Consider the following 25,245-nt stretch of genomic DNA (forward strand, 5'->3'; position numbering starts at 1 on the left):
TTTCTTCTATGACAAGGACACACACGCACACACACAGACAACTCAACCTTAAGGAGTCTTGCCAAAGAAAAAAAAAAAATCAAAATTTCATGGTTTTCAGGCTGTCATTGAGGATTTGATAGTGTAACTATAGACTCCCTACCATCTGGCTTTGCTCATGTTACAAATAAGGCAGCTTGACACAAGTTTCCTCACCTAGAAGAAGCAAATTATTTGGGATGGACATAATTCTCATTTTCAAAAGTCTTATAATTCAGCAAAACCTTAGATAAACTTACAATATCAACTTGCAGAGTAGCATGACTGTGTGTGTGTATGTGTGTGTGTGTGTGTGTGTGCTGTATATGGATGAATAGAGCTCATTTGATTTAAAATCTAACAAAATGATACAACGTTTTTGCTACTACACATGCAACAAACACATTATGCTGTTTAGTTCATGTATGTTCACAACGTGGCTCAACACCGTCATTAGAACAGCAGATGTCAGTCAAACCTCATTTTGGAGCAGTCGTGTACACAGTGAACTGCTTTCAAAAAACAGAAAAAACAAATCATTTCAAGAGCTCAGAAATCAAAATGTGTGAGTCTGTTGTTTAATGAGGCACTAACGCGTCATTTCAATGAACTGTCACCTTTAGACGTGAATCACACTGCTCGGTGTCGCCCTCCTCGGTCTGATTTGTCTGTAATAAAATTGTCTGATACATAAAAACTACTGACATGAGCTGCTTTTTATACGTGTACTGATTATACTGTACGATGAACTATGTGGTTCTTTAAAATTTGTTGTAAATCTTAACGTTCGGCGGCTCTCCTTATTAGAGTTTCGACATGCATCAGGTCTAAACGAGTTACATTTTTCCCTTAAGAGTAAGTTTGATGTATAGTTAATAGTCTTTTTAAATATACACTGAAAAAAATCTCCCTAAACTAAATAAACACCCTCACGGGGTTTTATTCCAAAGGGAACCGGCAGACGGAAGTGACGTATTCCAGCGTCAACCTCTTCCGCTCTCTTTTCGTTGAGGCTCAGCTAGCGGCCGGGTGGGTACACGCTTTGTCCAGTACATATTTATCGGTTTTTAGAGATTCTTGAGTTGTTGAATGCAAATAAAGCAATATCTTGTGTATCATATGTCGATATTAATTGTGTATTAAGTATCACTGGCTCAATTCGAAGGCAGAAAATGGAGAAAGTTGTGACTGAGCTCCACGCTAACTGTACGCATGTGGCGAGGCCCCGCGCAGAGTCGCTAACATTAGCTAACATATCGTCGCTGCTGACCAAAAGTTAGCACAATCTTTCACGAGTAACATAATAAAATGGTCTAGAAACGGTGAATATATTGTCATTTGACATATAATGATTGCGTATGTGAGGTCTCTGCGTGGTGTGGTGAAAGATGGTGTCAGTTACCTTGTTCATGACGAGTTCGCTAAACTCGGAGCTAACGGCCGTTTTCTCTCGCAGCCTGCAAACATGCAGATTTTCGTGAAGACATTGACGGGGAAGACCATCACCCTTGAGGTTGAGCCCAGCGACACAATCGAAAATGTCAAGGCAAAGATCCAGGACAAGGAAGGTGAGCCATCACACGTAATCCTGAAAGCGACTGGAGTCTTGACAGCTCGTTAGCTAGCACCCTCCAATGTGTCCTTTTGGGAAGAATTCTTTTACCTTCTGATCTATAACTCATGCCAAGAATGGGGAAACTGCGTGTTAGTTGAACTGTTGCAGGTAATTTGCCAGTAGCTTTGGTCTGATGGGAGATGGATGTGTAGTTACTGTCATTCACGGGACTTTTAATGTTGCAGCTTCAAAGCAGAAACAAGTTTGTATGCAACCTTCTAACTGAAATATTTGTAAGGTGTGACATTGATTGGTTAAATGTAAATGCAGTTTGAATAAGAGTTGTTGTGTTTGTAGGAATTCCCCCTGATCAGCAGCGTCTGATCTTCGCTGGCAAGCAGCTGGAGGATGGACGTACACTGTCTGACTACAACATCCAGAAAGGTAACGGCTCATTTAAAACAAGGGTAGATTTGCTGGACATGTCACTGGTCACAGTAAAGTATACATAAACTTTTTATTATGAAGCAAAGTGTGGACTGTAGAAGATATAAGTACATTAGAACAGGAGTCTCGCAGAAATCTCAAGGGTGATGGTGCACATTAAATTGTACTTATGATACACACCAAGTGTATGTGTATTGTTCCATTCGTAAGAGCCCACAGCTGTATGCTTTTACAGTGTACCTGGTTAAAGATAAAATGTTATAGTGAGAGACAGCTTTCTGATTGTGGATGTGGACGTGACTGAAGTTGAGATTGACATGAAGTGTCTAAACTGCCCACCAGAATCCACTCTGCATCTGGTTCTGCGTCTGCGTGGTGGCATCATCGAGCCTTCACTCAGACAACTGGCCCAGAAGTACAACTGCGACAAGATGATCTGCCGCAAGTAAGTCTTGACAATCATTAAAGCAGTCCGTTTTGATTTTCTCCTTGTGTACAGTTCTGTTATTTAAAGGGAAGTGGTAGGTTAACGTTTAGGCAAAAGCACTTTTTAAATGGCATTGGCAGTGCGGTATGTATGTGTTACATGGATTTAAAATAAGATGGAACAGTTGGAAGTTGAGTGCAGGCTGTTGTGGCTAGTTTGTGTTAACATATGCTGAAATAAGATTAAAAACTGATTTAGAGCCTTAGATTTAGATTTTTGTGTTTTTTTTCCCCCCAAAGGTCGCACATAAATTCCTGACTTTATTAGCATCATAATTAGATCTTCAAGCATCCCAAACAGTTTTATAGTTGGTTCAGGAGAAATTTCCTTAGTTTACCAGAGATCATTTGTTTGCAGGTGCTATGCCCGTCTGCACCCCCGTGCTGTCAACTGCCGCAAGAAGAAGTGTGGACACACCAACAACCTTCGCCCCAAGAAGAAGCTGAAGTAGACATTTTGACTGAATTGGCTTTCTGTGCCATTTTGTGTTAAAATAAATTAAGAAAACAATGTTGCTTGTCTGACTTGTATTATTCAGTGGCAGTTTTGACACAATTTGAATTAATGTGTACAGTATATGGTCGTGAGGCTGAAGGAAACCAGATCAAGCTGGTGCTATAAACTCACATTAATGTTTGCCAAATCTTCCCAACTTGAAAGGGAATCATGACAAGAGATTGGCAAGTAGCTTCGGTCAGAGGTCTGTTCACTGGGTAGTTCAGTGAACCTGCTGCTTATAACTGGCACCCATTGAAACTAACTGTGTGCACTCAATAATTTGACAGGCACAGTGCTGGTTTGAGCTGGTTGGCTGTGGTTTCCACTTTATTTCAGTCTGGGGACACAAAAGCAGCACATGCTGTATGTGTCAGTCTGAAGTGACAGAACTGCAGCACAAACAAAGTGCCACATGTCCAAACTGCATAAACAGTACAGACTAATGTAACACATTTCGCATAGCAGCGGGTGGCTGAATCCAAATGAGAAAGATCCTACACGGTCTTTGCCAGCATTAAAAAGCTGAGAAGAGAAGTTAATCACAGCATTTCAAACACCAGCTGCTGTTTATCAGCTGATTCAGCGTCATACCTGCCACCTCACATGCCTCCTGCACTCCTTTTGCCACTAAACAGCAAGCAGCATGGCCAAATGCATCGCAACCACTGCTCAGTAGATATTTACAGCTCAAATTGTGATGAACTGAGATAATCCAAGCTGATTGTACTTTTATTATCAGTTGAGATGGAACATCAAACTTTCAGTTTTTTAAGAGAGAGAACTAAAATACTTGTCAGGGAAAAAACGTGTGGATGTGTAAGATGTAGGAATGCTGAATTACACAACACGACCCTGAGTTTCTTTCTCTCCCATCACACAAAGACCACTGCGGTGACTGCATGACTGAGTTTTAATGTTAAACAGTTCTATACAAATATAAGGAACTCATCTCACATTGTCAAATTCCATACAAACACCTGCCCTCCTCAATCCAGTAATTGTTGTGAAACACAAACTTGTGGCCTTGATGTGGCCAACACTAGTCAAACTTTTCCTCTTATTTTACCAAATGAAACTAAAGTATTCTGAGGTATTTTGAGTCATACTGAAAAGTCAAACTTAAATTCAATTTTAAATAATGGGGATGAGATGAACTTTAGCATCACACTGAGGTTGTGTGTTTATTCCAGTTGATGTGGCTTCAGCATGACAGTGGTGCATCTTTGGTACTGCGTTGTCTCTTGCAGCTGGCAACAGATGTTTTAAAAAGGCCTTATTCCAGTGTATTTGAGGAGAAATCCACCCACAGATATTCAAACATCCTGTTTATTGCTGTTTTATTATAGGTTTTTGTTTGTTTTCCATTTTTTTGTTTGTGGTATGAGCTATGTGCATCCCTTGCACCCTTCCCCCTTTAAAAATAAGTCCTTTTTGTTATCTCCACAAACTCTGAACAGAAAGGTCAGTGGTCAGACACCAGAGGGAAGTTTGGTCTTACAGTTAGGAGGACAGTGTTCCTGCCTCCCTTTCTGCATTACAAGAACTACTCCATTTACACAGTGTAACTGTGCATTAGTGATACACTGGAATAAGGCTGTTGTGAAGCAAAGCGTTTCTGACATCAACCGTGAGGCGCTCGTGCTGAGGAGCCGATGGCCTCCGATGCATTTTCTTCATGCTTGATAAAAGGCTGGTACTAATCAGTCATAATCTGGTGAAGCCATGAAAAAAAAGACCACAGTTGTGAAAAAAAGCACTGCTGATGTTAGAATAGATGAAAAGAGACTTTACAGAAGTCCAACTACCTACAAATGACTTGTATTAACTATGAACAGGCATCTATGCTAGAAACTTTATTGCTAATTCAGTGATGCTAGCATGTAGCTGATGTCAGAACTCCCAGATAGCGTAGGAACTTGTCAAAATGTTGAACCACCAATGTTGTTTGACTGAAGGTAGACTAAAACCTCTTAATGTGATCAACAGCAACACAATGCAGTAACATTACATTATAACTATCATTACTGTACTGGCTTGTTGAACTGTCGAGGTATTTGTAAAATCTAACACAAATAATTGCAGATCATGGTAATAATGGGGTGCTAGTACATTATCTGGTAGTTTATTACATTAACAGATTTAATTATGACCTGTTTAAATCACATTTTGACATGTTATTATGATCCTGGCAGTCACTGCATCATCAGCTGCAAAAGACTGCACCTTATTTGTACCTATATAACTGTCATATGAAGAAATTAATAACTCATCAGGGGGCGAGAAGCAAAGATAGATAGATACTGTGCATTAGTTCACATATAAAGCTGACAGACAAATCAATTAAGTACCCATTTACTAAAACTACTGCATTTGTGCTTTATACCTTGAGCAGTCCCCCTTTGCAGGCTGCTAAGTATTGTGCACGCACACACACAGCTTCACATTCCCTGGTAGGTTTGGGGCTTCTGCAGAGCTCATGCAGTGCTCTCATAGTGATCTACGCTCTGCAGCTCTGCTGAGCCTTTCTCTAGGGTTATTATTACTGTATGGTAAATGGTAGTGTTGAGCAACACAGAATACATAAAGTAGAAATGGATCACTGTGAATGCTGACAAATGTAAACAAAACTTGGCACGAACATCTAGTGCAGCCTCAGGTTTAGCTCAACGACATCCGGGTGGGAAAGCAGCGCTCTGTCCACAGGCCACAGCGTCACATCAGGAACTTGCTGTTCTACCTGTCAAAGAGGCCTGAGGACAAACCTGCCAGCCACGGCTTGAATTTAGCAGCAATTTGGCTGGTAGCCATCGCTGATTTCCCATCCCGTCCTGGCTGTGAGTAACCCATCGACGAACACGAATAATAGAATAAGTGGCAAGAAAGAGCAGTCCTTATAAAACATGAACAAAAATGTTCGTACGCTGGGATCCGCAGAGGCCTGAATGTGAGCATGTTGTTGCATCTCTGGGTTTGTTGTAGTCCAGCTGGTGAGGCCAGTCCAGGCTGCTGATGGTGAACTGGAGCAGACTTTATTCAGGGTCTTTGCCTCCACGTGTCCTTACCCCGACCAAACTCCCACTGTGTGCATCTCCACAGTGTTGACGAAGGGATGACCAGCATAAACTAAAGGTTGTTATTGTGTAAAAGCAGACATTTTACCTGTATAGCTCGTCTTGATTTTTCTCAGTTCTCTAGTGACTGCTGAGATCGACTGCTAACATTAGGAGAAAATGCATATCTTAAAGCCTTATTCATACAGAACTATATGTGTAGGCCTCAGACTATTAGTTTAATGTGTCAAAGTCTTGTAAAAATGGAACTGTCCATAAAACTTTTCAGCCATCTCAAGTCCTGATGTGAGTCCTGCTGTTACAGGACTGCAGTTTTACTGTCTGTGCTCAGGCACGGTTGAATGGTTGAGACCTCCAGCTCTGCAGGAAAACAGAGCACCACTGACTTTCATTTAACAGTCAAGATGCTTCAGTTCCTTCCAAGTTTTACTGCTACTCCACATACACCAATACACATGGACTGGCCACTCCGTATTAAATATAGATACATCACACAAAAATAAACAAGTAGAAAACCCTTTGATACTGTTGGAAATGTCCACTTTTGCAAAATAACAAGCTTAAAATCAGTTTTTGTGCAAGGTCTCTTTTAAAGGTACTATGTGTATTATTTGTAATCAATAAATCATCACTTGAGTCCAGTTGAGACATCAGTATAACAACCATATACAATGAAGGCCATCACTGAAAACACTCTCAGCTTTTAGCAGCCACTAGCACTTTACACTGCAAACCACTGTGTCAGATTTTGACAAAATACGCTGGATTGCTATGGCACCAAGAAGAGGAGGAGAGCGCTGTCCTTCCAGAGCAAGTGGATCCAACGCTTTCAGAGTTTTCAGTGATGGCGGACGGTGAAAAGACTAAAATCAAGATGTACTGCCATCTGTTTGTGATAATCATAGCAAGGTTGCAGTATTAATGTGACAATGATGTACAGTACAGATGTTTTACTTTGCACATAGCACCTTTAAGAGGTTCCTGATGCCTGCTGTTTACCTGCCCTGATCTTAAAAAAACAGATCCATGGAGGTAAACACCTGCACATTTTCCTCCATCCTGCTTTGATTGCTGTTCCGCTGATGCTCCAGTGAAACACTGTGGAGATGCAGCCAAAGTGCTGCTGTGGCTATTTGTCGATGAGCTTTGCCAGGCTCTGTCTCAGGTCGTTAAGGTCGCAGATCTTGACGTCCAGAACCTGGATAATGCGTCGCACCTCGACCTCCGACTGCTCCTGCTCCTCCCGACTGGAGGCCAGCGTCTTTTCAGCATTCTGAACCTGATCCTCCAACTCGGTGTTTCGTCTCTCCACGTCCTGCAGACATTATCCACTGTTAACACAGTTTCCTCATCTGGATGTTTCTGGACATTTCCTGCATGGACTGTCCAACTTGCACATGTTCTTTGTACTTTAATGATATTAGCATGAGCAACTAGTGCTTGTAAACATTTGTATTGTACTTTTTTGTGGAATGCACCTTTAACAGTAGCACTGTAAATCACTAGAGGTCAATGGCAGATACAGTTAACTTCTGCAGGTTTGAACAAGAGCCAGTTCATCTTTATTTAAATGCCTGTAAATTCTTCATTACTTGAGTGGCTGCTGACTGCAATGAAGTTTACTGACAATGTCCTATCAGGCCTTTTTGCTTTGAACTGTTTATACTGCAAATTTAAATGTGCAAATTAGTACTTTACGAGGTGATTGGGTATGCCAAACACAGCAATGAATAGATTATGGAATTAGCACAAGGACAGCAAAGGTCAGATACGAATAAACATAATTCACAAATGACACTACCACTAAAAATGATAGAAGACCTAATAAAAGCTATGCAGTATGCACCAGGTATAATCTGCTGCATTAGCATTAGAAATTCAGCACAATTTGTTTTCTCCTTGAGGTCCTCAGTTCTCCTGTACTGAGTCTCTGCTGCTGGTCTGAACTGTGCTGTCTCTTTTATAGGCGCTTTGATTTTCCATTAGTTGGCTGTGTGGCTCCGATGGGTTTGGAGAACAACAGAAAAGCAGAACTAAGACAACTGTGTTCCTTACTATGAGGAAGCTTCTAGTCTATGATGGCGAAGACAACAAAAACACAGCAGCAATATCTGCAGAGTAGAAGCCAGCAGCTTGAAAAAAGCACAAGTCATGAAAAGAAAATCCTTTACAAACTGAGCTGTGACCTCTTTGCAACTGAATCATAAGCATCAATGGCAAAAAAAAAACTTTTCCAACTTTTGTGTGAGATAATAGAAGCTCAGCTGGGTTAAGCAACAATGAAAATGTTGATGAGGAGAACCAATTTTGTGCAGTACAAATTTATTAGAATTACTGTATGTTAACAAGAGAAAAAACCCTCCCAGAGTCTCTGAGTGTTGCTCAGGACTGCATTAATCCACCAGCGCCACCAGCCCGTCCCATTCATCATGTCTCATGAGAGCTGAAGCCTTGAAAATGATCGGTCTCAAAAAGTGGTAGAATTTCTTGAGCTATGTATCTCCTCAAGGACAAACAGACAAACCAAAACACTTACAGAGAAAGGAAAATGCTCCTTCCTAAGGACTATTTCAGTGAAGAAATTCTTAACTCTGGGGCCTCTGTACATCATGAATATATATAAAAAAAAAAAATAAAAAATGGGCATCTTAAGCTAACCAATACTGTTCCAACCTTATTTTCTTAATTACTGCATTGCAACCTGTGGCTGTCAGCTAAGATAGCAGCTATGTCTCACTGTCATGTGTTCTTGTTATTCTGTTATGCATTATTATTTCTATTTAACCAAATAATCACATCAAATTTTTGAATCATGTATTCAGTTTGCAAGTGGGTGCTCCAAATGAAACACTAGTATGTTTTATGGTTCTGGGAAAAATGAAAGTAGTTCTGGCTGCATCACAGTCTGAGCAGCCCAGCCCAAGTTTTCCAGAAGAGAGAAGCAACATACGTACCTGGAGTCTCTGCATGGCCTCCTCTCTCTCCTTCTCCAGCTCACCCACATCTGTTTTCTTGCTCTGTAGATTGTGAATTTCCTGAAACCATAATAATTTCAAACTGTCACAACACCGCGCTCACACTGCCCTCCCACACATCCACCATCCAGCCCTGTTTATCAGAACATCCACCTCTTGATTTGCAGCCAAACATTTCACAAGGTTTTAAAAGAAGGTGAATCATTAATCATGAACCTGGTTGGTGATAAAATGTGTTAACCTCTGATGTTTGGCGGGGGTTGGGAGGGGGTTGCTGAATCCCCCCTGAAGGGAAAGATACTGTGACCTTGCCACAAATCCCGTTGTCACAAGTGGAACTTGTTTAGATGAGAGGACAGACGCGGTTATGTTAATGAGGCTGCAAGACAGCGGCAAGCTGCTTTCAAGGAATATTTCACTTCAATATCTGTTTTATTTATCCAGGGAAAGTGGTTTTGGCCGAGCGTGCCCAGCATGCATTTGATGGACATTGACTAGGCTCAAGCAGGCACAAAATATTCATGAGGTGATACTTCTGGCATCATAAAAATCATATTAAAGCAGGCTTGGAAACATTTCTGAAGGTGAGTCAGAGAGTCCTGATTTCACTTAACATGTAGGTGGCAGCTCTGGACATCTGCAGCATGCATTTTTGCGTGTTTTGTGAGGCCGTGCTATTTTATCAAAGCTCTCTTTGTCTGACCAAACCAATGAATCATCCAGAAAAATGACAGTGCCTGGAAGACAAATTAAGGACTTGGTAGAAAGAGAAAGCAGAGGGGCACAAGTAACAGCCAAAAGACACACTCTCTCCATTTGTATCCACTTGGATTTCTGAACATGTTGTTCAGTGATGGTGGACTGGTGTCTTGCCTGGTCTTTGGCACTCAGCAGGGCTTCCAGCTCCTCCAGTGACTGACTCAGCTCCTCTCGACCAGTCTGACCAGCAGCAGGATGCCCCAGCTGGGCCTCAAGCTCTGCCACCTGGAACACACAGACACACAAATAATACACATTTAATAGCAAAACTCATTTATATAGCGCTTTTCACACAACACAAAGCTGAAGCGGTTTACCTGGTGATGGTAGCGGATGAAGGGAGTTATTACAATGAATCCTGAGCAGGTTTCATGATCCTCCATTAAAATAATTGCTAAAACATTGCACTAAAACCCACAAACATCAACCTCATGGTGGTGCTAGAGGAGAAGTCAGGGGATCACCAATGTCAGGAGGGAATCCATGAGTATCTGCACAAAATTTCATGGGAATCCATCCAAGAGCTGCTGAAATATTTCAGTCTGGATCAACATGGTGGACCAACTGACAGACTCGCACTTCCATCCATTTTCCATCCCTCGAGCAACACTGCAAGCCTGGTTAGAAAGACAGCCGCTTACAAGATCCAATTCATTTAAACAATATTACAGACTGGTTTTCAGAGATGTTTGGATGCTAAAAGTGTGTGGGGGGGCTCTTATATGTAGGTTATATGAAGATCCCGGCCTGAGCAGGTCTTTGCTGTTAGAGCCTCCAGACTGCAGAACACTCTGCCTGTTGAGATCAGACATGCTACATCATTAGCATATAATAAATCCCTTCTTAAAACTTTCTTTTGTAGGAAAGCGTTTATGAATATTTAATATGTTGCTGGGTTTTATCATCCCACTCTCGCCAATTTTCCTTTTTATTCCTTTATTTTTCCCCCCAGTGTTTTGCGATGTGCTCTTTTTATTTGTTTTTGTTTTTATCAGCAGTTTTTTTAATCATTATTAATATAGGTGATATGGTCTCTGGAGCAGGTGCATTTGAACAAGCAGACAGCGGATCACACAGGTCATATTAAACACAACACTGCACAAAATACTCAAAAGAATGTAAATATCATATCATGTGAAGAAATAAGTCTGCTTTGTAAACAACATACAGCAGTTCTCATTTGGAGTCTGACTGATGAAAGTCAGCAGCAGACTGGACATATAGAAACCATTCATTTCAACAAGGCGAACAGACTCGTCAACATCTTGCTGTTCCACTCGAGCACAGTGGTCCTCTCTCTATTTAAATTGATCCCGAGCCTGCAAGAAATCACCTCAGGAGTTGGAAAGTCTCTGTCTGATTTAGTTTCATAATCTAATCCTTTTAGCCCTTTGTCTGAAGCTGATCCAGGTTTCATGGGAATATGTAGCAATTAGGTCTTTCCATAATTTGCTGAAGGACAAACACAAGAAACAAGAATCTGAAAAGGGTAAACAGAAATTCATTGTAATGAGGGGAACGCCGCACCGGGATCTCATTTTAGAGGTTATCCATTGAAGGGGCTGTGAAAGGGTTGTATAAACCTAATGTGTGGTGTAAATTTCTACATCCAGAGAACAACGCATGACCTTTCAGCCGCCAGTGAAAACACGGAAATCAGCAAAATTAGCATTAAAAGGTTTTGATGATGGCTGCAATGTGCAAATGCAATAATACAGACACACACAAATAACAGGATTATTATGGATGGAAATGTGGAAAATCAACAGAGGGTCATCGCCTACACACATCTGCCCACACACACAGACACACACAGACACACAAACACACACACAGCACTTCTGTAGAGAAAAGCTTTTCTGCCAGTGGTCACAGTACTGAACTCTCTCGCCTTGGAGACTTTCTTTTTAATTGCCAGAGGGATGTGACCTTGTGGAAAATCATGTAAAATATTTTCCCAATCTGACCCACTTCTCTGTGTTAACATATTAACTGAGAAGCCAAAGATGGTGAGTGACAGTTTGACTAAACAAGGGCAAACTGTACAGCTTCCGAAGTCCACACATGATGTGATTTAAAGTTTGTGTCTCACTAAGTTTCCAGGCAGTTATCTTTCAGGGCTTTGTAGCACCACAGTCAGAGCAAGGCACCAGACGTGCAGTTGTTAGGGGTTCAATTCCCACTTGGCCTTGCTTGCAACAATAGAAAAACAGCATACTATATTTTTAAAGTGTCTGCATGCCCTCAAACATGGACATGTTGTTCAGAAGTCTGTGTGTTAGGGGGAGTTAGGTCTAACCTGATGCTCATTAAGATAATTAGATAAAAAGGTTTACTTGGCAGTGGGAGTATTCTGAGTGCTGCATTAATTGGATTAAATGGATCAAATTTGCTTGACAGCGCGTACTAACGACTGTCAGCTGCTGTAGATGAAACTTAGACATGATCACAGCTCACAGGTGAAACATTTGTGTGCCAATTTACAATTGCTGGTCATCTTTCACACACAGTTACTTATAATAACTAGAATAATTTTTAATTTCTCAACTGCCAGCCAAATATTCAGCTGTGAGGAGTTCTTAGCTAAGATAAGGACTCATTCAGTGGTTGTTGAATTGTATTGAGCACTGACAGGTCTGAGAGCATTGTGTTGCAGCAAATGTCGCAGATGAAGTCTGGTGTAGGGAAGTCAGCGTTTGGTTTGTCCTTTCTGGGCTGCCGTAGAAATAAGGTAATGCAACATGGCAGACTATGGACACAACCCTCTCCCTCTGTGGACACACAGAGCTCTTTCTAAGGTAATGAAAACACAACAGTTCTTATTTTTAGGTGACTATACACTTAAAACATACTCATGAATATCACTTCACATTTCTACCAATAGATCAGCCTAAAGCTTACACACTGGGCTTTTAATTCCATGATTAAAAATGCAAAGAATCTCTACTTACAGCTTCTCAAATGTGAATATTTGCTGTTTTTCTTAGTGCTCTGTGATAGTAAACTGAGTATTTTGGACTGTTAGCCTTTAATATGTAGAAATGCTGCTTATGGTCGATAGGAAATCAAAAATTAAAAAAAAAAAGGAAAAAGGTTTCAGGAGAATCTGAACAAAGATGGCTTAACTCCTGACCTCCTCAGCTTTGGTTATTTTAATGTCTGCGCTGTAGGAATCATCAGAATGTTTGTTCTTGCTTATTGCTTGCATTTCGATTCACAGAACGTCTGAAATGTAAATGTGTGTGTGAGGGGAGAGAGGGTTCCCTGCCCCCATGTCAATATTTCCCTTTCCCTCCCTTTAGTATCTCCTCTGCTTTTCACAGGGAATTTCAAAGCGGCTCTTTACAGATTCCACACAACGCTACGTCGCAAGCCATCTCAGCCAAGCTTCAGACAACCGCCGCAGGTTGAAGGAGGGTGGGGTCCACATGATCCCAGTGGACTCAACCCCTTCATATCCACTGACAGCCACTGTCCCCAGAGGCACCCGCTCCATGTCTCTGAACGCCACACAAATACATTGAGACAGAAACCTTGGAAAACTGCTTCCTTTCTAAGTGAATGTTCCAATCTCAAAAGATTGACAGGAGGTGGAAAACACAGAGGTGCTATGTGGTGTATATACGTCTTGGAGCAGTGAGCTGAATAAGATATTAATGCAGATGCTGTGAAACAGCGAGCCTGAGTTATCAGATTATTATCAGAAATATGTAATTCGCTATATTCTACATATCTGCTATATGGTCACTTTGGATTCATGGCAGGTACAGCTGAGTCCAATTTAGCTGCATCCATTCAGTATATTCCAAACATTCCAATTTTTACCAAAACCTTTTACACTTCCGCACACAGCCATTTTAAAGCTTGATTGTTATCTTTCATGCAAATGCCAAATATTCTCAGTTTTCAGCTTCTCACATGTGAGGATTTGCAGCTTTGTTTGTCATATATGACAGTAAATTGAATATCTTTTTTGATTATTTCTCTTTTATTATTTCTTTTCTATTTGTAGACTGATTGAATAATTAATTGATGGAGGAGATAATCTACTAATTAATCAGCAATGAAAACAACAATTTATATCCACACCTTTGATATATCTGGTTGTACTGGATAATTGGAGGCAACATTTCAGATCAATGAGCAGGACTGCTTAATATTGTATTTGGTATGATTTTGGCATCCTTTACATTGTTAGGAATTTAAAATGTTGGATTAGATAAAACAGAAATTCACGTCTGGTTATATAATCATAAATACTAACACATTCAAATGGGTCAGACCCATTCTGTCCCGGCACTATTGGAACTAAACTATCCAGCAAAATTACGAGTGTGTATCTTTAGACAGTTAGCGGCGAGAGCTGGAGAGCCTACAAAATGGTTATCTATGGAATTAATTTTGTTCGGCAACTAGAAATGTGATTTACGTCCAAAAATCACAGCTGCCAACAACCTACCCAAAACTCAGAAGCACAAACATGAAGGTAAACAATAGAATCACTCAGAAACTGTGGTTCAGGATGCAAATCAGATTTCTCTGCATGTCATATTTTAGCTCGCTGTCTCATACTGTAGTGTAGCAAAACAAATGATATCTGCCATACCTCGACGACTTCAAATGACAAAAAATAACAAACATGAAGCTGTGTACAAAAAACAGTATCCAGTATCCTACAGTCAAACAACATTATGTAAACAAAATATCGCTCTCCATGTGTCACTAATGCTGGTTAAAACTGAGCAGGGGTCAGAATCAACCCAGAAATAAACCCCCAACCTTTCTGCTGCGGATGCATTCACACTTACGGCTGAAGCCGGGAGTGTGACGAGGGAGAGAAAGGCAGCCAACCTCTCTCCTTCTGCTCCTACCATGATTTATCTTCTTCCTCTAACTGGGGCAGAGAGGGGGGAGGGGGGCAGTATAGGGTGTCCTGTCCCAAAAAGAAGAAGAAGAAAAAAAACATCCCTGCCCCGCACAACACCTCTTTGCCAAGCCCTGGAGGCTTGCTCCACTTCTAGCCACCTGGTTGACTTTGCTGCAGTGTGTGTGTGTGTCTGTGTGTGTGTTGGGGGGGCTACCCTCACCTGGACTCATAGAGATAGATGAAACCACAATGTGGGCTAAAAATAAAAGGGCCATTTTTCTGACACTGGTGGTAATAGCTCCACTGCGTGTCGGCAGTGGCAGCACTTAATTCTGTCGCACTGATGACGCCTTGTTGAGCTAAAGATTTTACTCTGTCTAAATCAAAGATGAAATGTCTGCGTTGTGGCCCTGCGATTATCACGGGAGCCCTTCAACAGAACAGGAGGGGGCGCTGGATGAAGATGTGAGAGAACAACAGGCAACAATTGACTTGCTATTTTGAACCACATGCAGACACATGAGGGTATGATCTAAATTATAACCCTGATCATAATTCCTACATTATTCATAAATGATAACACAAGGTCAAGTTAATTTACTATTATTTACTGCATATGTAATTTATACTTCCCCCAGTAATACTGTAAATAATTATTTTGGTCACACTTTCTATTAAGGTCCACATATTCACAGTTAACTATTTGCTTATTATCATGCATACTAGAAGCCTACTGGCTCTTTATCAGTCATTATAAAGCACTTACTAATGCCTTATTCTAAGGGTTGGGGTTATTAAGGGTTATTATGATCACCATTAATGTAATTCACCTTCCTCACTATCAATAAGCAGAAATTAGAAGGTTATTGAGGTTAAGGTTATGCAGAATAAGGCGTTAATAAATGCTTTTGAGGACTAATAATGAGTCAATATGCTGCTCATATGCATGCTAATAAGAAACTAGTCAATAGTGAATATGTGTACCTTAAATTAAGTGTCACTATTTCTTCTTTAATTTTTCTTTTTTTTTATATTCACCAGATTTTTGTGAGTTTTTTTTAATATCAGGTTTACAATATCCAAAATGACACTGTGCAGATGATGTAGATGCCCTAAATAAAAGATAAAGAAGTGACAAAACAGTTTATGGAGTGACTTGTTTTGGAGAGACTTGCTGGAGGACAAATTTCCTCCTTTGGGTGTGAAGTGACTGACAGGAAGCAGAGCATCGCGTTATGCAGCACTGATGTGAAAACACTCAGCAGAATGAAATAAAAGAGGAGGTCTGTCCACGTTTAGTGGCGTGGACTATCCTGTTCTGTGCAAGTTCTCTCTTTAAGTTTAAATTACTAACTTCTTTGTGTTGGTATATGTGACACATGTAATACAGTAGATTTCTTTAAATGCTTCCTGCAGTCCTTATAATCTGCATTTTTTAGACCCTCACACATCTGATTAGAACAATGCAACAATAACAAAAACAAAAAACTAAGACAGACGAGGTGGAATCCTCATACCCAGCACCCAACAATGGATTAAGCATATTACAAAGTACATTTTGCATCTAACAACTGGGACATAGCCTCCCTTTTCTTTGGTTAGTGGCCATGGTTTGAACACTTTGAAGTGTCCTGAAATAAGAATAATTAATTAATTAATTAATGTCTCTTGCTGGGAAAGCTGCTTGCGTATTATTGTTCACACGGCTTATTACGACCTGAACTCAGTGCATCACCTGGTCTCTGAGGCGATCGGTCTCCTCCTGGTACTCAGCAAGCTGTTTCTTCCACTGCTCCACGCTGCTGTTGGCCTCCTGCAGTGCTGCCACCAGCTTGGCGTTACTGTCCTGTAGCGTGAAGAGTTCAGCCTCGAGGTTCATCTCACACATGGACCTGAGGAGCGGTCACAAAAAGGCACAGTTTGTTTTTCGCTCGGTGCTGAGCACGTAGGGTGCAGGCGTCTTATCAGAGCTTTTTTGCTTCCTGCTGCGGCCGAAAACGACACTGATGAGAGCAGCGAGAATAAAAGCGAAACAATGGGCTGAAAGATGGCAAAACGCTCTGTAGAGCTAAGAGGAACTGCAGTGTCAGGTGATGATTAATATTGATTAGTGCGGCTATAACGACCCAGTGCTGGTTGGCTGTTGCTGTCAGAAAGAAGCATTGCTGGTGAGGAAAATGCAGAAGATAAAGAGGTAATGAAGTGAAACTTTCATATTATGCCGCAGCAGCTGTTTGGAGAGATCTGAAGGACATCCATTTGATTTTAAAGAGCCATGAGCTCATGTACTTCAATGTTTTCAGAAAGGCCTGAGATAGAATGAGATGACTCACCGCAATAAGACTTGTAAATCACCCTTAAATGTGACTTTTTATTTTGACTTTTTATTACCTTTTTTCCAATTTCTTTCAGTTTTTATTATCATTTCAATACACTTTCTCTCTTTTATGTCTTTGAGAGGTGTGACGTGTTATCCCCAGCAGCAGATATGCTGGTAAAAGGTCAGGATTCAGTGGGGATATTTCATAAACCACCAAGCTTCGACATTGAGAAGACGGATTTCAGGAAAATGATTCTTCTCCATGACGACCAAACTAACAGCTTGGCAACCATGAAACTACTCACCATAGCAACAGGAGAAAAAAAAAAGTTTGCGTAGGCTTATGACAATCATAAAATAAATCTCTGGGATAATGGATTGTAAAGCAGCACAGTGTGACTGTTTTCCTGCTTCATGGTTTCACATGGAAGGTTGAGTGATCGATAATGTGCACCATGATGATGATGATAATTATGAGCTGCTAAATTCACACACACACACACACACACACACACACACTACTGAGTCAAGTCACATTACTGCCCTACTCAGAATCCAGTCTGTCTGCACCCTAACATGGAAAAAACGCAGTGTTTCAGGGCCCTGAGTTCAACACTTCATTCACTTCCCTTTGTTAGATCCTACCTGCCTGGTAAATGTCAAGGCAAGTGTGCCTTTAATTTGTCTCATGTGAGCCTGTTCTTCTTTGTAGAAGTGCAACAATTGACTGCTGTACCCCTTTTAACTTGTGATAAGTGATTTTTTGGCCACTTGGAGGCAGCAGAAACATGTCCTCCCCAGGCTGCCATTGCAAATACTGACACTGTTCTTAATGTCTTACCTGGTAAAGGTTAAAAAAAATGCTAAACATCAAAAAAGCTAAGTGCTCCACTTTGTTCACCAGCTAGTTGCTGACTGCGTGTCTGCTGTTTGGTGCTGAGCAGGTGACCATTTTCATATTTGTACTTCAAAATATTGTGTATGTGATGCTCCCCTCTACTGCAGCCACATCTTATCGAGACACAAATCCTCGCAGTTTACAAAATATTTTTCCTTTTCTGCTGTCAGTTTCTTGGTAATGTATCAAATAGCAGCTCTCGTTTCAGAGGGGAAGCCTTCCGTTATAGTGTGGGTGCCATCTTGGCTCTCTGGACAGATAACAGTATACACAGTTTGTGGAATACATCCACAAACAACACATACTGTCGCTTTAAAACTCCTCTCCTGTGCCAAGGAAGTCGTGTTTTCAGTTCTGTTTGCTCGAAGGATATCTGAAAACCTGTGAACAGCTTTCAGTGAATTTTGGAGAAACAACGGGAGAATTTACAATCAACAGCAGCCAGAATGGACATTTCTGCTATTTTCTCGGGACCTGTTACAATCTCTCTCGGGAAACTATGGACTGTGATGCAGGTTAATATTTGGAATATCAGAAATATGGCTGCACTCCAGCAGTATGGACGCATGTGCAACGCAGCAAATAGAATAAATAGTGCTGTTTGTCCGGCCACATGTTCTGATCATTGCAGCTTATTGGTTATTATCTAACAAACCCAAACAGAAAAATGTAAAACTACACTGAAATGTAAAAATCAATGTTAAATACAAGAGGGGTTTATCATTGCTTGTCTTAAAGCGATTAAAGCTGTTAAGCTGTCTCCTCTGCAGACAATATGAGGCATTAGATACTGACTTCCCATTGAAGTTAAAACAAACATTACCCTTCAGACAGCATCTTTTTGACTCTCTCCTTCTCTGCCGTCAGCTCCACTTCGGCGCTCTTGCTGCGGAACAGTTTCTCCTCGCCCGGCCCGTTGACTGTGAGCAGCGGTGGAGAATGGCGTCCCTCCGACAACTCCTGGACCGACAGATACGGCAGCACAAACAGGACATGAGCTCTGTTATGAGGCTGAATGATGATCAGCAGCAGCTCTGTTAATATGGAATTAGTTGAATTCTGTACCCGCGCTTATCCTGCCACCAGGAAACTAATGAACTAATGAAAAAGGAAAAAGTCACATGCACCAGCAGCTTCTGCGTTAAATAACTGTTTCTTGGAGTTGTCTGGGATAAGAATGTAAATCCTAATTAATGACACTGCAGTTTCCCTATTAGGAGTCTTTTCATAGAAAGCGTCCGTTTGGAGGATGAGCGCACTTAACGTGGTACAACTACAGCGTTTGGTACGTTTAACAACACATCCATATATTACTGATTGTGGATGTTGATACAAGATGAAGCAGCATAAAGCAGACTGTGGCTCAGAGGTTCAGGTTTGAGCTGCTGACAGATCCATTACTGTCTCTACATTCAGACCTTTCATCAGAACAAAATGAACAGGCAGCAGGACAGGACAGAGCTCAACCTGTCACTGCTTCATATGTCCCATCTGGGCTCCTGCGAACCGGCTCCCTGCATGTGTGGAGCCCGGCTGCCTCGTCTTCATTCAGCCTCAGAGATCTGATCTGATTCAACAGGAAACGACTGAAGTACAATTCCTAGAGCTCCTCTGGTGTTTGTGTGAGAAATATGCATGCGCTGGTGTCCTGCTGTGATGTGGAGATCTGCTGAGATATAACACACACTGCACATCTGGCAACAGGCTCACTGGCAGTGCAGGTTCCACTCACCACCAAAACCCTGTGCTAATGCTCGCCTTGGCACCTTTTAGTCTTTATCTTGATTACATTTTGGTGATCTGATTGTCAATTTTATTTTTATTTGTATTTTTTTTGTTTTAAATTGGAAGATAATCATGTAAAAATAAAGATAATCTCCAAACAATCTCACCTAAAGGTCCATTCAGCAGCTGTTCAGCAGCTTTCATTCATATCACATGATCTTCCTCCTGTAGCTTGTAGCTGTAGTGTACACATACAGTATCTACAGATAATCTTGTTTCAGTTAATTCAAAATTTACTAGATTACATCTAATTTTCATCCTTATAATTCTGATTTTTAAAGTTGTGTTTTGTATTTTGGACTAATTATAAATAAGGAATAATAAGAAATATTTATCATGACCATGATTCAAGCACCCAGATAACGTAGTTTTACATTAGCTTTAATTTCTCTGTTGAGCAAATTCTAAAGATAAACCAACTTGATTATCATTTGATCATTGTAATATCATAATACTATACAGACACATAAATGTATAATCAGTTTTTCCTGGGAACTAAATAATTGATGAGTGATCCATCTGACTCTTTGATTTTCTTTCATACAAATCGCTGTTGTGGAGAAACTTCTCACACGAGTGACCTTCAGTTAAAACACTAAATTCATGTTCAGCTCGTTGTTTGCAGCCTGCTTCTTCGTGAACAGTCGTCAATCGTGCTCATTCATGTTTGGCTTGAGTAAACTGCAGTTTTGGCCTTCACTTTCTCACCTCATTAGCCTGCAGCGTAAAATAAAGGTTAAACAAACTGAATGGTGATGCAGAACACGAACCATTTATCTGCCTCTCACGTCAGACAGAGACTTTGAATATGACATTACAGCGTGCAGATGGCTCGACTCCAGCCTGGCACAGTCACGTCTAACCAATCTGCTTTGATATTTTCCTTCCCTACTGCCCAGAAATGGGTTCATGCCACACAATTTTTTTGAACCATTTTCCTCAGTTAGTGGCCGTGGGCTAAAAGAGTGCTCAGTTTCCTTTCTAAAAGCGTGCAGATGAATTATCTTGGGCACATTTCTGTACCCCCCATCGCCCTCTGTCTTCTTCCTGAGTGGAAACCTAAACCTGAACTTGTCAACGACCAAGTGCCTCAGTGGAGAATTACAACCCTGCACTTACTGTAGAAAAAGCTTGTATTATTAATTTAAGCAAGCTTGACTGTATTCCCCTGAGCACGACGGTTTATCATCTATAGCTCAGCAGCTCTCTCTCTGTCCTTATGCAAGGATATGGAAATAAAACACACAGTTGACTCATGTGGATGAGCACCGTGTCCAGAGGAAGGAACCCGAAAGCAGGGGAAATCAAAGCTAAGACAACTCCAGTCCGGCCCCAAAGCCAAGGATCGGCTGTGCGTATCCCTGAATAATTCATGCTGTGGATCATGTTTAAGTCATAAACGGGATTACAAATTTACAGCAGTTTTTTTCTGTATGTTGTTCGCTAACAGGCTGAGTGGAAACCAGGCAGGGCCATAAGAGCACAGGCCTGCAAACGACCAGTGGCTAATCAGCCAGAGCTCCAAGGTCCAGCAAGGAATTTACACTTAATCTGCGTAGTGCGTGCTCTCAGGGGGTCTTTCATGATATGAATATGTAGTCTGGATGTTGATGATGCAAAAACGGATGAATTTACCTGCACGTTGCCAAATTCTGCACACCTCAGATAAAATGTACAGATGTTGCTGCCGTCATTAACAAAGCTTTTACTGTCTTGCAGCGAACGGCAGCTGCGCTCTGAAGCTAAATTTGCTCCAAAATCAACTTTGATCAGACTCCAGATGAATTATGGAGCACGACAGTCCATGCAACACTAAGACGCATAAACGCTGCGGTCCCTGAGACAAAAGGAGATGGCTGCCTTTTGTTGATTGCGTGGTGGAGTGTGTGTTTTCACGCACCTGCGAGAGCTGAGAGATGAAAACGTTCCAGGGTGCATCAGGGAGAGCGAAGGGGCAAATGAGGAGAAACAGAAAAATCAAGTTACTAGGTGGTTAAAACGGATGCGTTAAGCACTGCGATTTTGACTGAGCAGCGCTCTGTTGTGGCACGTTGATGAAAGCTTTACCATTCGCCATTTTCAACTTTTAGGGGTCCTGAGAGGAGGCTTGCTTTGTAATCGATGGAATCCCAGATGCTTTAAATATTAAACGGCTTTCCTGAGAGCTTTCATCATGACGTCTCTGCACCACTGTTCGTCTTAAGTACATCTACACTGTTTACTTATTTATCTGAGCATCAGTCCATTGGCTCCCTCAGCTTTATAAAGCTCCTGTTTCTACACCCGCTGTTTCATTGAGACCGCAAACCTGCTTTATTTATTCATGTGTCCACGCATCAGAGGTACATGCTTAGGTTTCCCCTGAAGCTCCTGTCCTCCTGACTAAACAACACACACACACACACACACACACACACACACACACACACACACACACACACACACACACACACACACACACACACACACACACACACCAAAAAAACACACTTCTTTTTAGCTGGTTTTAATGCCAAGTCTGTGCTTTAAAATATTGATGACTGGCATTACTGCTTGCCTCTCTGTCTGCTTATGCATAGATACAATGTACAGCATGTACGGGAGCAGACCGCAGAGGAAAAAAGACCCAATCAGGAGGTGCAAATAAATGACAGCTGTCACCTGTGCAAGGAGGGGAACATTTATCTATCTTTAGTGTGTATCTCACAGGGTTACAAACAGTTTTTTCTCTCTCTGACAAAAACCAACAGTGCTGTAAGATGAGTTCAAGTGCCTCTCCATTCACATCACATGTCTGATTTTAAACTGGATGTTATTTAACAGTATTAACTGTACAAAGGTGGATATTGTGACAGTCATAAAGACTGGAAGCAGGGGGAGTCGGCTAGCCTGACATCGGCCAACAGTCACAAAATCTGCCCAGCAGCACCACCAAAGCTCACTTATAGCACACACACATTATATCTTGTTTGCATAATCTGTACAAAAGCCAAAGCATAAACATGCCAGTTTCCCTTTGCTTTTTCACAGGGGCCAGTCTATTTCTTGGCTGGGACCAGTAACTTCTGGAAACTGCCTCTGGCCAAAAAAATAGTCTGCCACATGAGCCTGTGTAAAACAGCCAAACAGATCTGAGACTTTCTCATCCAGCATATTTCCCAAAATGTCTTTAAGGTGTTGCTGATTGAGGCTGGTAGGAGGCGTGTCGTGATTAGTTTTAGCCTTTAAGAGCTGGTCATTCAGATAAACAGCTGCAGAAGTAGCTCCTGGAGTACCAGTGGAGAGCGATGCAAGATTTGAACCCCGGACATGACATGTTATATGTTCTTCCTCTATAGTTGTCGTGTGGGAGACTTGTGAAGAGGGGGTGCCATCATTAAAAGTTTGTACATTTTCAAGCTCCTGAAAGGTGTAGAATTCACTGGGTTTTTTTTTTTTTACATCTGTTCTTCTCTTTCAGTAACAGACAGGAGCTTAGAGTTTCCTGCTTGGCTGACTGGTCACATTAAAATCTGTGACCACTTTTTATTGGTTCGAATTGAAGCAAAAATTTTATTGAATGCCCTCAAACACAAGAAGTTGAAGAAAATATCTCAGTTATTTGCTGCTGTTTAAGCTATTTTCGACTGCACAACACATGACATAAACTGGGCCATGGTTGGGGGTCAATTCCTTCTGGGGCGTCACTACTTGGAATAAGGCATCTACTAAAATATAAACATATTCTATAAACATTATTTTATTGCATATGAATGTTTATTGTATTTACGCTTGTCAGTTTTATAATCTGTCTATATTACTGTGTTTATCTTTTTTATCTCACTGAACTTCACCATCTCCTCCTGCATCTTATCTCTGAGCTCTCTGCAAATAAGCCTGAAAGCTGAAGCTTTACTGCATGCAGATCCAGATCCCCTGCTGCCGTCCACATATCAGAGGCAGAAGATGTGCTCTGTAAAGCCCGAGGCTGCATGGATACAGCTCTGCAAAATACTGTAGATGGTTGCTGACCAGCTGAATGTGATGCAAAACCTACTGATAAACTGGCTGAAGAGGAAAACAGACAAACCACTGCAGCCCCCTCCAGCGTTGTGTAAACCAACATTTTCTGTGGGTTTATCCGCGTATCGTGAGGCACGGTTTGCATATTTGGCTGTGTGTGCTGTAAGTTTGTTTCAGGTGCAACATTACCTTCCTCTCCTTTTACTTCTTGACTTTTTGACTAGGCTTCAGTCTGACATGCTGTAGCTAGAAACACACTGCAGGTATTTTCATAAATACGTCTATACTCAAAAGCGCAATCTGCGATCTTTATTGCTTTTGTTCTCATTCAAAATATGACCCGACGTTTGTGGAAAGCTTTAAACAACACACACATTTTGCTATATAAAAGCCTTAATGGAGCTCTTAACTGGCATTATAGCCACACAGGGGCTGCCATCAATAATTGGCTGTGGTCCATTTACACAATAACCTCTCCACAACAGCTTTGATTGGGTATTATTTCTATATTACACAGGTTCAAACAGTCAGCAGTATGGTGTTTTACATCATACAGCAGTGAGGCAGAGGATGTGATAATAACAACAACACCTCCACTACATCTCTGTGTTTACTGCCCGACACAAAATCAATGACTGCTGTCTGACCCAGAAATCCGTGCAGGCAGGCTGCTCGCCTGCCTCTGACCTTGCAGCTCTATCCAGGTGATGTTTCTGTGTGTGTGCGCACAAATAATTGATCTAGCATGTGCGTATGCATCATTATGTATCTGTGAGCTCTCTGTGTGGGGTTGCCATGGCAACAGGATGTAACACTTGCTGTTCTGTCACTGACCCTGACCTCTGACCTCTGTGCAGGCAGTTTGACTCTCAACTTCACACTGAGGGCACGAATTCAGCTGTTTCATACTTAGTTTCACCGCGGTTAACAAATGCATTCAATCATTTCCATAGTGCACATGCCGTTACATCCGACAGACACGCTCGCCTGCCAAAGCCGAGGCACGCAGGGCCAAGAAATTCATTTCGCACACGTGTATAGCTGGCAAGAATTTCAATATCAACACACAACACATGTGTGAAACAGGATCATTTGCTTCTAAATCCACTCTTTACAGTTTTTAGAAGAAAGCAGTGTCCCTTTTTTAGCCTTTTGTCTTTTCTAGTTAGTTTTTTTTACTGTTGGTACATTTGCCACTATATTTCTTTCACTGTAAAGCACTTTGTTACAATGTGGATTTTAATGCAGATGTTGTACAAGTACACCTAAACTGGGATTCCAGATGGCTGATGGCCACAGCAAAATATGTTGTTATTTTTTCTTTTACTAATGACTACAGACATTTACATCTCAAACTAAGCTACTGTCATTGAAGCCCAGTGTAAAAAGTATGAATTTAGTCTGCAGTACAGTATTTTTAGCAAAAAGAAAGCTGTGCAGATTAAGAGTGATCAAAAGAGAGAGACACAGTTCAATGTCAAATACACGGAGGCATTAACGAAATGATCAGGACTGAAGTGTGAATATCAATCAGAAAATGACACATTAAAGACTCATTTACAG

General features: G+C 41.2%; 2 protein-coding genes across 4 annotated transcripts in view; one reads left to right on the top strand and one right to left on the bottom strand.

Annotated features, from left to right (window-relative positions):
• The first annotated feature begins 1,000 nt into the window (after positions 1 to 1,000).
• On the top strand, positions 1,001 to 3,017 carry LOC121604970 (ubiquitin-60S ribosomal protein L40). The gene is made up of 5 exons (XM_041934654.1): positions 1,001 to 1,047; positions 1,475 to 1,586; positions 1,931 to 2,017; positions 2,363 to 2,465; positions 2,865 to 3,017. The coding sequence occupies exons 2-5, from the start codon at positions 1,484 to 1,486 to the stop codon at positions 2,956 to 2,958; spliced, it is 387 nt and encodes a 128-aa protein (XP_041790588.1). The 5' UTR covers positions 1,001 to 1,047; positions 1,475 to 1,483; the 3' UTR covers positions 2,959 to 3,017.
• A 332-nt stretch (positions 3,018 to 3,349) lies between these two features.
• The window catches only part of homer3b (homer scaffold protein 3b), a 47,262-nt gene continuing 25,366 nt past the window's right edge, over positions 3,350 to 25,245 (bottom strand). For 2 of the 3 annotated variants that reach the window (XM_041934653.1, XM_041934650.1), the window contains 6 exons: positions 21,581 to 21,589; positions 18,719 to 18,855; positions 16,413 to 16,569; positions 9,925 to 10,035; positions 9,031 to 9,111; positions 3,350 to 7,391 (listed from right to left, as the gene is read on the bottom strand). In XM_041934653.1, coding sequence (XP_041790587.1) covers positions 7,206 to 7,391; positions 9,031 to 9,111; positions 9,925 to 10,035; positions 16,413 to 16,569; positions 18,719 to 18,855; positions 21,581 to 21,589 — 681 coding nt within the window. In that variant the 3' untranslated portion in view covers positions 3,350 to 7,205. The remainder of the gene's footprint in view (positions 7,392 to 9,030; positions 9,112 to 9,924; positions 10,036 to 16,412; positions 16,570 to 18,718; positions 18,856 to 21,580; positions 21,590 to 25,245) is intronic. The other variant, XM_041934651.1, reaches the window with a different exon arrangement.

Source organism: Chelmon rostratus, chromosome 4 (genome assembly GCF_017976325.1).
Source record: "Chelmon rostratus isolate fCheRos1 chromosome 4, fCheRos1.pri, whole genome shotgun sequence".
Classification (NCBI taxonomy): Eukaryota; Metazoa; Chordata; class Actinopteri; order Chaetodontiformes; family Chaetodontidae; genus Chelmon; species Chelmon rostratus.